The sequence below is a fragment of the Salvelinus namaycush genome, chromosome 22 (genome assembly GCF_016432855.1).
Source record: "Salvelinus namaycush isolate Seneca chromosome 22, SaNama_1.0, whole genome shotgun sequence".
Lineage (NCBI taxonomy): Eukaryota > Metazoa > Chordata > Actinopteri > Salmoniformes > Salmonidae > Salvelinus > Salvelinus namaycush.
In genome coordinates, this window is record NC_052328.1 from 8,465,063 (window position 1) to 8,477,131 (window position 12,069).

At 41.0% G+C, this 12,069-nt stretch overlaps 1 protein-coding gene across 4 annotated transcripts; it reads left to right on the plus strand.

Annotated features, from left to right (window-relative positions):
* The first annotated feature begins 375 nt into the window (after positions 1–375).
* On the plus strand, positions 376–11,308 carry cacul1 (CDK2 associated cullin domain 1). Of its 4 annotated transcripts, XR_005472117.1 has the most exons (11): positions 377–842; positions 4,830–4,922; positions 9,044–9,170; positions 9,324–9,426; positions 9,602–9,697; positions 9,855–9,957; positions 10,091–10,180; positions 10,352–10,490; positions 10,703–10,746; positions 10,879–11,041; positions 11,155–11,308. XR_005472117.1 is itself a non-coding variant. In XM_038960316.1 (10 exons), the coding sequence occupies exons 1-9, from the start codon at positions 521–523 to the stop codon at positions 10,734–10,736; spliced, it is 1,107 nt and encodes a 368-aa protein (XP_038816244.1). In that variant the 5' UTR covers positions 377–520; the 3' UTR covers positions 10,737–10,746; positions 10,879–11,165. The 4 variants fall into 4 exon arrangements, 2 of the variants coding, with proteins under 2 accessions (XP_038816244.1, XP_038816246.1); XR_005472118.1 differs by having other exon boundaries at positions 376–842; positions 10,703–10,789; positions 10,879–11,165; XM_038960316.1 differs by having other exon boundaries at positions 10,879–11,165.
* The last annotated feature ends 761 nt before the right edge of the window (positions 11,309–12,069 follow it).

Genomic DNA, 12,069 nt, shown 5'->3' on the forward strand with positions numbered 1-12,069 from the left:
CAAGCCACACCACCAGAGATACTTTTGAGCGCGGAACTTGAGAAGAGATTGTGTGACGATTCGTTTAGTAACCGCGTGACGCACCATGACAACGTGAACGCAATTGGTCGACAGTCTGCTTGGTAAGGCGTTACACGTTCCGCCATTCAATTCCAATTTGGATTGCTATCTCCTCCTTTCTATATCTCTGGCTACACCTCGCCATACACTAAACGGCAGAAAACGTACCGCGAAGTCTGTTCAAGAACGTTTTGGGGAAACGACCAAATCGTTCCGCAGTGTAGTTAACGTTCAAGTGAACTGAACGCACCTTGTAGTCATTGCATGATTTTAACTACATTGCCCTTCTGCCCCAGTTCAGGCTCTGCCTAAAAGAAAATACTGCAAAGTGTCGTAAAACAGTTATCCATGCAGCAGCTAGCGTACACGGTGCAAAGGGATGGTGCTCTAAAAACACTCATTTTCAAATCGAACTTCAAATTCATGAAGATTTTCCTCAAACAACTTGCAAGGCTAAAGCATGGAGGACATGGAAGACGACTGTTTTCTTCTAAATGACGACTACAACCATAACTACTGTGCGAACAGTGCCAGTGGACAAGTCCTCTATCTCGGGAACGAACTGTCAGATGTACCCCAACCCCGATCTATCTCGCCGGTTCTAGCCACGCGAGATGTAGCTGCGCAGGAGAACCACTCAAAGGTTTGTTCCAGTTCCAGCAGCGGTTTAAAGTTCATGGATTCAGACTCGAGCAGCGTGAACAGTGACACCAGCGAGACTGACAGCCCATCGTCGGCTTCCATCGCAGGGAAACTGACCCTGAACTCAGCCTCAAAGTTTCGTAAGTTGAAGGCATCCGCATTAAAAGCGCTAATTATGACAGCCTAATGTTTGTTTATCATGTTTTGGATTGGCATGGCATGGGATGGGGATGTAGCTTGCCATGCAATGAAGTTGTTGCCATTGCATTGCCTTTGGCCTACCCGTCAGTGGAGTAGTTTGGCTACTGTCAGGGCCTGATATTCACTTTTTTAGCCACTTGTCCTGATTGTTATAGCTGTCCAAAGCTCAAGTCACTTGTCCCCCACCAAAAAAAGGTCTGTAACACCATGGTCCAAAAAGGTGACAAATTGTGTTGTATGACGCAAGGAAGCGCTAAATAACTTTCATTCTGGTATTGACAATGGAAGGCAGTTGATATTTCCTGTCATTGTGGTCTTGAGTAAGGCACTTAACCCCCCACAACGTAAAATACTGTACTGGTGGGATACTCTATAAAAACACATTTGATCTGTCAACCCTCAAACTGGAGAGCTACTGGGTGTGCAGGCTTTTTATCCACCCCTGCTCAAACACACCAAAGTCAGTTTTATTAAGGTCCTGTTGAGCAGCTGCTTTTTTTTTACAATGTGGTGTGTTCGAAGCAGGTCTGGAGCAAAAGCCTGCACACCCAGTAGCTCTCCTTGACTCTCCAGGAGAAGGGTTCACCACCCTGCAAACATTACAATTACAACCAAATACTTGTCTTAATAAAATAATTCCCTCATTCAGTGAACCAGAGATCAAATGGCTAAGATGGGTGAAGTAGCTAACTAAGATGTTTATCTAATTGTAAGGTTAAAATATTCAGTGTTCAGGGGAGATCTTGACAACATAGGAGCAGTGGCGATTTTAGCATGTAAATCTTGGTGGTGGCTTTGCATGCCAGCAAAGCCACAATACATTAGTTGGCTACAACGGTGACAAACGGTGCCCACAAAATGTTAGGGCCTACATAAAGCTGTCCCAACAGCTGCCCAAACACCTTAGCACTGTTACACCTGGCTATCAGCGGAGCCTTGTCTGGCAGCGAAACAGTTCATTCAGCCTCATTTAGTGCCTTTAAAAAAACACAGCTGATATGGCTGACTTGCTTAAACAAATGTGGTTTTTACTGACAATTGAGAGGCAATATGTAATTTCTATTAGGACGGACGTAGTCAATATAACTATTTGTTCAGCACTTTTGAAAAGTACAGCGAAAGAATTCAGAACATGGGCCGTTCTTATGGTATTCTCCCTGTACACCAAGTCAGAACCGTAGAATAACAAAAAGTGGGCATCTAAGCAGACAATGAAAGCTCTTACAATATTCAATGATGACATTTCTCTAAAACAGGCTATAGGCTACATGTGCACCACCAAGTAAAAACAATAGGCTAAATTATGAAGGGGAAAGGAACCAAATTATTAGGGTGAGGTGCATGGGCTACTAACAGCTTACTACAAAACATACACTTAGTATAACTTTCTTAGCTACAGTATACATATCTCCCTGGCATATTACATCATTTATGCAGCAGCATACAAGACATTTTTGGACTCACCTTGTTGTACTGTGCTCACTTGAACAGGAAGGTGGTGCGGCAGTCCTTCATGGGCAAATTGTGTCATCAAACTTTGTCATCAAAGTCTGTCATTCTCTGGATTTATGGTGCTTTCAAGACAACTGGGAACTCTGAAAAAACAAAGTCCAATCATGACGGTAGTGATCTTCAGGTCAGAGCTCTAGAAAGAGGCCATAGTTCCCGACTTGGAATTCCAAGTTGGATGACCGTTCAAAACGTATTTTCGCAGTCGGAGTTCCCAGTTGTATTGAACTCACTGAAGTCTGATATTTCCGAGTTTCCAGTTGTTTTGAAAGTGGCAGAAGTCATGCTGGATTGACAGCATGGCCAATGTTGAATGTTGGAAAAGAGACCCTTAACCTGTCTAGGACTGGGGTTCCGCTAGCGGAATAGTGGAACCCCTCACCAACAGCCAATGAAATTGCAGGGCGCCAAATTCAATCAACAGAAATCTCATAATTCAATTTTCTCAAACATACAAGTATTAGACACCATTTTAAAGATAAAATTCTCGTTAATCCAACCACAGTGTCCGATTTCCAAAAAGCTTTTCGGCAAAAGCAGAACATGTCATTTATGTTAGGTCAGCAACTAGTCACAGAAAGCATACAGCGATTTGCCAAGCAAAGAGAGGAGTCACAAAAAGCAGAAATTGTTAAAATTAATCATTAACCTTTGATATTCTTCATCAGATGACACTCCCGGGACAACATGTTACACAATACATGTATGTTTTGTTCGATCAAGTTCATATTTATATCCAAAAACCTCAGTTTACATTTGGCTTTGCCTCCAAAACATCCTGTGAATTTGCACAGAGCCACATCAAATCACAGAAATACTCATAATAAACATTAATAAAAGATGCAAGTGTTATTCACAGATTTAAAGATATACTTCTCCTTAATGCAACCGCTGTGTCAGATTTCAAAAAAACTTTACGGAAAAAGCAAACCATGCAATAATCTTAGTACGGCGCTCAGAGACCAACACAACCCAAGAAGATATCCGCCATGTTGGAGTCAACATAAGTCAGAAATAGCATTATAAATATTCACTTACCTTTGATGATCTTCGTCAGAATGCACTCCCAGGAATCCCAGTTCCACAATAAATGTTTGATTTGTTCCATAAAGTCCATAATTTGTCCAAATTCCTCCTTGTTGTTCGCGCGTTCAGTACACAGTCTAAACTCACGACGCGCGGGCAGGTCCAGGCAAAAGTTCAGACGAAAAGTCATATTACAGTCCATCGAAACATGTCAAACGAAGTATAGAATCAATCTTTAGGATGTTTTTAACATAAATCTTCAATAATGTTCCAACCGGAGAATTCCTTTGTCTGTAGAAAAGCTATGGAACAGAGCTCGCTCTCACGTGAACGAGCGTCATGAGCTCAAAGCATTCTGCCAGACCTCTGACTCATTCCCCTCTCATTCGGCCCCACTTCACAGTAGAAGCATCAGACAAGGTTCTAAAGACTGACATCTAGTGGAAGCCTTAGGAAGTGCAACATGACCCATATCCCACTGTATCTTCAATAGGGAATGAGTTGAAAAATGACCAACCTCAGATTTCCCACTTCCTTGTTGGATCTTTTCTCAGGTTTTTGCCTGCCATATGAGTTCTGTTATTCTCACAGACATAATTCAAACCGTTTCAGAAACTTCAGAGTGTTTTCTATCCAAATCTACTAATAATATGCAAATATTAGCAACTGGGACTGAGTAGCAGGCAGTTTACTCTGGGCACTGATTTCTTCCAAACCACTCATTGTTGAATTTGCGATTTGCAACTTGTTTATGTCCAATGCCCCAATATGTTATATCTATAATTTCTCTTCATAATTTCTCTTCATATGACAAGGATTGAAAAGGATTTGCTAGTGGATTGTCGTCTTGAATCATGATGATGACTGCTAGCTAAGATTGAAAGTATGACGTTGACTTGATTAGTCCAATCAAAGCTACTGTAGATATAACGTGATTTGACGTAATTTTATCTGTGACCACACGTAGTGTCCCCATGAGTGACAGAACACTGAGCCAATCACGGTGCAACTAGAGAACGTTGCCAACCCCTAAGCTCCGTATTTTCCGCTGGCTGCCCCACCACAACAGAAAGCACTGAGCTAGGCTGAAACAACTTCATTTTGGAGCTACCTTACTCAAAAAAGCAAAAAAGAGACCATGTTTGTATGCGGCTTTATTAACTCAATTATTATAATTTGTTTTACACTGTTTGCAAACTGATATGTGACATGTATTAATGCCAAAATAACATGCAAAACAGGCAACCCCCTCCCCCAAAATATTTTGCCCAACTGGATGCTCTCAAATGTGCATCTGTAAAAGTTTGGGGGAAAACGGTAGCCGTGGACCAGTCAACTTGTGCGATACAGCTATAATCTGCTTGTCTAACAATGTTTTTTACTTGCCCCAGGAAGCAGACAAGCGTTAATGACTGTTATGACCTTTGCACCCTATGGTTGGAAGGTCCTTGTTTGGAATCAGTGGTGTAGTGGTGCCTGGAGAAGTGAGTATACAAAATTTCACTAACGGCTCACCCGTCGAAGGAAAAGCTCTGTGGGAAAAGTTCTATGAGCAAAGGTGGCATGTACTCTGAATCACATTTTGGTCCAACCCTAGCCCTCGATCATGACTCTCAGTTCCATTACATTACACATAAGTCATTGGATGAAGGCGTCTTCTGTAGGTGGAAGTTTTGTTAAGAGTGCAAAGTTCAGTCTGAATATTAACATGCAACGCTTTCGGTTTGGTTTTGGAAGCATAAAGACCTTATCTTTAATATCCCCAATAAATAATTTTCTAAAAACGAAAGGTTAAATTCATACGTACCTTTTTATAGGGTTATGGTTTCCACATGGTCATATTTCAACACTTGTTTTCAGAAGACAGAGTGGACTACCTGTGCTAATTAGCTATCTGCCTCTCTGAACACGTATGTAAACGGAAGACAGACGCCTCAAAGGTGTTGTCACTGAAAAATACTGTCAGCTGCAACTGTGTTAAAACAGTGTACAGTAAGTGTGTATTTGGCTTTTGTGAAATTCTTTTGATGTGATATGAAAGTAGAGGGATTTATGTTTCAGAACTGTACAGGAATTGAGAATCGATTCAAGTTTAGATGGTTTCCATAGGCAATTTGCCCTTTTAAAGAGGTAATTTAAGGTCATTGGACTAAGGCACAGGTGTCAAACTCATTCCACGGGGGGCCGAGTGTCTGCGGGTTTTCGCTCCTCCCTTGTACTTGATTGATGAATTAACATCACTAATTAGTTAGGAACTCCCCACACCTGGTTGTCTAGGGCTTTATTGAAAGGAAAAACCAAAAACCTGCAGACACTAGGCCCTCCGTGGAATGAGTTTGACACCCCTGGACTAAGGAGTAACTTAACGTTAGGCTCCATTAGTCCAATATTGGGCTATGCCAAACCAAGCTGTACTGTGCAAGTAGGCTAATAGTAGGCCTGCTATTGAAATGGATGTCAACTGAGTGAGAAATACGCAGGTTACAGGTTTTTCACTTTTTTTTTTTTTTTTTTTAAAGATTTTTACTCTGTCACAAGTGCGCAGGCACCTAGCACTGTTGTTTGGTTAGCATGTTTCTGCAGTGCGCACGAGATGGAGTTCGCAAAACAAACTGCCAGTGGATTGATGCACATAATCATGATATCATTCTGGTAGGCATATGCTACATTTGTAGCTAGTTAAAATTAAATTGAGAAGGATTTAAAGAAAGCTTTTCCATCTGACCGAAGACTGTTATAGCCTATAATTAGCATCACTATTTTTCCTGTTCCTTAATTGTTTGAAACCTGCAGTTTTCACTTCATATTACATGACTTTGGAGAGAAACGGGACAACTTTTAATTTTTCAAAGCGAAAATTGTTTTTTGCAAATGTATTAAAAATGGAAATGTCAGATTTACATAAATATTCAGACCCTTTGCTATGAGACTCGAAATTGAGCTCAGGTGCATCCTGTTTCCATTGATCATCCTTGAGATGTTTTTACAACTTGATTGGAGTCCGCCTGTGGTAAATTCAATTGATTGGACATGATTTGGAAAGGCACACACCTGTCTATATATAAGGTCCCACTGTTGACAGTGCATGTCAGAGCAAAAACCAAGCCATGAGTTTGAAGGAATTGTCCGTAGAGACAGGATTGTGTCCGAGGCACAGATCTGGGGAAGGGTACCAAAAAAATATCTGCAGCATTGAATGTCCCCAAGAGCACAGTGGCCTCCATCATTCATAAATGTAAGAAGTTTGGAAGAAGACTAGGAAGAAGAGTCTTCCTAGAGCTGGCCGCCCTGCAAAACTGAGCAATCGGGGGAGAAGTGCCTTGGTCAGGGAGGTGACCAAGAGCCTGATGGTCACTCTGATAGAGCTCCAGAGTTCCTCTGTGGAGATGGGAGAACCTTCCAGAAGGACAACCATCTCTGCAGCACTCCACCAATCAGGCCTTTATGGTAGAGTGGCCAGACAGAAGCCACTCTTCAAGAAAAGGCACACGACAGCCTATTGGAGTTTGCCAAAAGCCACCTAAAGGACTCTGACCATGACAAACAAGATTATCTGGTCTGTTGAAACCAAGATTGAACTCTTTGGCCTGAATGCCAAGCTTCATGTCTGTAGTAACCAAAGTATTAAATAAATTAAAATATAGTTTATTCAAAGTAGACACCCTTTCCCTTAATGACAGCTTTGCACACTCTTGGCATTCTCTCAACCAGCTTCATGAGGTAGTCACCTGGAATGCATTTCAATTCACAGCTGTGCCTTTTTAAAAGTTAATTTGTGGAATTTCTTTCCTTCTTAATGCGTTTGAGCCAATCAGTTGTGTTGTGACAAGGTAGGGGTGGTTTACAGAAGATAGCCCTATTTGGTTAAAGACCAAGTCCATATTATGACAAGAACAGCTCAAACACATTTCAACATCAACTGTTCAGAGGAGACTGCGTGAATCAGGCTTTCATGGTCAAATTACCGTTAAGAAACCACTACTGAAGGACACCAATAAGAAGAAGAAACTTGCTTGGGCCAAGAAACACGGGCAATGGACCTTAGACCGGTGGAAATCTGTCAATTGGTTCCAACTGCCGTGTCTTTGTTAGACGCAGAGTACAGTGGGCGAACAGATGATCTCCGCATGTGTGGTTCCCACCGTGAAGCGAGGAGGTGGTGTGATTGTGTCGGGTTGCTTTGCTGGTGACACTGTCAGTGATTTATTTAGAATTCAAGGCACACTTAACCAGCATGACTATTACAGCATTCTGCAGCGATAAGCCATCCCATCTGGTTTCTGCTTAGTGGGACTGTCATTTGATTTTCAACAAGACAATAACCCAAAACACACCACCAGGCTGTGTAAGGGCTATTTGACCCTTGAAGGAGAGTGATGGAGTGCTGCATCAAATGACCTGGTCTCCACAATCACCCGACCTCAACTCAATTGAGATGGTTTTGCATGAGTTGGACCGCGGAGTGAAGGAAAAGCAACCAGCAAGTGCTCAGCATATATGGGAACTCCTTCAAGACTGTTGGTTAAGCATTCCAGGTGAAGCTGGTTGAGAGAATGCCAAGAGTGTGCAAAGCTGACATCAAGGCAAAGGGTGGCTACTTTGAAGAATCTCAAATATAAAATATAAAACACTTTTTGGTTACTATGTGATTCCATATGTGTTATTTCATAGTTTTGATGTCTATATAAAGAAAAAGCCTTGAACGAGTAGGTGTGTCCAAACTTTTGACTAATACTGTATGTAATTGTGATATTTTATTATTATTTTTTTACATTTGCAAACTATTCTAAAAGCCTGTTTTTGCTTTGTCATTGTGAGGTATTGGGTATAGATTGAGAGAATTAAAAAAACAAATCAGTTTTAAATAGGGCTGTAACGTAACAAATTGTGGAAAAAGTCAAGGGGTCTGAATACTTTCCGAATGCAATGTATGTCCTCCACCATTAGCAAATGTAATTACATTTCTAGGGTAAAGGAGTTGAAATGAAATAGACTGAACAGAACTACTGCAATGTTACTCTTGTACTTGCCTGCTCGGTGGGAGTAACAGACTTGGGACGGAAGTAACATCTGGCAAGAACTGCACAATATCTGTCTTATCTCCATGTTTCTGGTTTGTAATGCTTGTTACTTTCAACAAATGTACTATCCGCCATAATTTCATGTTCGTGTCAATTTGAATAATCAATGCTATAGATTCAAAATACAGTATATGAAAATGAACCATTCGTCAACATCGCAATGTTGCGCAACTACAATATTTGGCCTTACAATATTAATCAGACTTAAATGGATCACATTATAGTGTTACAGCTATATTAACCATTTTTTTATGGGAATGTAGTGATGGTTTTCACCATTTTCAATTACTATTAATGCTTAGCCCTACCAATCAGGTGCGCTCTAGCTGTCCTTGTCATGCGCGCTTCTCGTGTCTTGATAGAATAAACATATTTATTCTCTTCGCGAACGGCAAACTCATGCTTCTAACATTTCCATGGCTTGACATATAAAGTAATTGACCCCCATAATCATCAAGATATATATTTTTAACGGCTCAAGTTGTTGTGAAAAATAACCTCCTCTTTATCATTGTGTGGTTCAGTAATGAATGCAATGACCGAAGAGGACTATAGAACCACATACTGGCCGAACCTGGAGAAAGCCATTGACCACCTGCTAATACAAAACCCCATGGACCACATCTCCATTTCATACGAGCAGATCTACAGGTGAGACTCAAACAGTGTGACTGTGTTGATTTCTTATGTAGCTTTGAAAGAAATGAACACAAGGAACTGCCGTACTCATGTTTGAGACCTTAGAGGGGAGACGTTGCAATTGGTCTGTTTTTTTTAATAGTTATTTTTCTTTCCCTATTTCAGTTGTGTGTACAAGTGTGTTTGTCAACAGCACTCTGAGCTACTGTACAAAGACTTGATGCTGAAGATTACTACCCATCTTCGACAAGTCTCTTCTGATCTTCAAGTAAGTGAAAACATAGAACCTGGGTTCTATGTACCATACTGTACCAAAAAGGTTTGCGATGGAAAACAAAACAAAAATGTTTTTTGTACAGATAGTATCTCCTGTTTCACGCCATAAAAGTGCGTAATAACCTGATAAGTAAATTAACACTGATATTTTTTCCACTTGTTATCAGATTAGCCCACCAGGGAATTTTATTGAGAATTTCAACATTGCTCTGACTCGGTACACAGATGCGCTTCAATGCATTGTTCCCGTATTCATCTACATGGTATGTATCCGTATAAGCTGCTCATCTTTGGAATATGCCTTACATTAGATCTCTTTGGGCCAGTTTCCTGGATACAGATGAATCCTACTCAGGATCAGAACAGACCGTAATCATATACTCCTTTCATACAAGCATGTTTTTCTTCTTGATTTCTAAGAATAAGTTCTACATTGAAACGAAGCTAAACCGAGACCTGCGAGAAGATCTCATGAAGCTTTTCACCGATCATGTTGCAGAAAAACATGTTAACACGTTAATACGTGAGTACAGTGGACTGGTGAACTGACACCACGCCTTGCAATCCAAACCCAAAACTATTTAGCGTACGACTCATCTTTTTAAAATTGCGTTGTTGTTAATGATCTTTTCTTTCTTTCTCTGTTTTTCCTTTAGCTCTTCTCCTCGAAGCCCATTCCATGCCTTTTCAAGTCAGACCTTCAACAATGGCTAGTGTGGTCAAAGGCCTGTATACGCTTTGGCCCGGTGAGCGCTTTCTGTCTTTTTCAAATGCTACAGCACATGCTGCCAACGAAATAGTTTCATCCACTTGTAAAATGATGTTTAACTACTGTACCTGTCAAGCACGATTGTAGAAATATGCATTTGAGCATTATTTGTGGGTCTCCCACAATGACTATTGGCTACCTGTTTCAGATTGGGCACATTTAGCCCCAGCTCTCTTCTCTGGATTCATTCCTCAAATCAACCCGCCAACAGTGGAATCCCAGCTGTCTGACTATGCTGCTCGTGACCAGAAACTACAAATGGAGCTATCTCTGAATGGTTTTCCCAGGTGAGTGTTATAAGTCAGAGTTTAGCGAAAAACAAAGGACCTCCCACCAGGGTTGTGTTCATTAGGAAAACGTTTTGCACCGGAAAACAAAAATGAGCGTTTCTTATTAGACAAGTTCAGATGGTGCATCCCCATTTCGGACCATTTTCTTCTGTTGTGTCCCAAATGAACACAGCCCTGGTTTTTGATTAAGCTTTCTTTTTGTTTTGCAGAGGTGACCAGTCTCGCAAGAGAGCCAGCGAGTAGTCTACATAGAGTAAGGAGGATGCATACTATTGCTTGCTATTGACTTTAAAAATGTAACTTTATTTGCATCATAATTCATAATCGGGCGTATTGAAAAAAATATGTACACAAATATGAATAACTGGGGTTTTTTTTGTTGCAGATGCTCTGACCGTTAGCGACCTGGTTCAACCCAAATTGACAAAACACTGTGAATGACGGAAGATTCTCTGATGCTGTGTGAATTGGGTGAGCGTAAGCATGGGCTCATTTTTGACCCACGAGTTGTAGTGGACACGGTTTCTTTGCCTCTTCTGAAAAGCACAGTGAGTTCATGATGGTGCATCATTGTTCTTTCAGTTTTTGATGTTAAATGAATCTTCATTATTGCTAAGATACTATGAGGTTTAATGGGTTTGTTCTTATTTTTCCATTAAAGTGTGCCTTCTACTCTGCTTTGTTGGGATATTCAAGTTCCCTAACCGATGCCATTTTAGGCTCCCGAGTGGCGCAGCGGTCTACGGCACTGCATCTCAGTGCTAGAGGCGTCACTACAGACCTGGTTCGATTCCAGGCTGTGTCACAACCGGCCGCGATTGGGAGTCCCATAGGGCGGCGCACAATTGGCCCAGCGTCGTCCGGGTTAGGGCTTGGCCGGGGTAGGCCGGCATTGTAAATTAAAATATGTTCTTAACTGACTTGCCTAGTTAAATAAAGGTTAAATAAAAAATATTTAAAAAAAAACAGGTGGATGGGCATGAATCCCAGTTTGACCACATATTGTATACTGTGTCGATCATGGGTCGTGTTCATTAGGGCATGCGGCGCAAAAAAAAAAAGACAAATATATTTTACAATGGAAAACTAAAAGGATCGTTTCTGATTGGACAAATCTAGGTAGTCCCTCCCTTTTCCGTTTTTTTTTTTTCTTCCTTTTTGTTCCTAATGAACATGGCCCTGATCTCTAACCAGAACCACCCGGATCTCTTATTGGTCTTATTGATCTGATTGAGTAACTGACAGTCTGCTGCTGCTCCTATTCCTCATTTGTTGTTGTGTAGAACACTTGATATCTGTCTCTTGTTTAACTAATATTGTGTCTCTTTTGTATCAGTCAGGTCTGTCTTGATTCTCCCCAGTGATTTTTAAGCTAAAGGGGCTTGTCTTTAATCTCGGCACACAACTAAATGTCCCGCTAGTCGACTTAACATTTTAAATGTCTATCATGGCAACTTTAAACCAATCCACCTCCAAGTCTTGTTCATCTGGAACTTACAGAATAAAATATGGCCGGCATAACATAGGATTTCTTTCTCAATGGGTACAAACAGCAACAATGCATGTTCCGTTACAT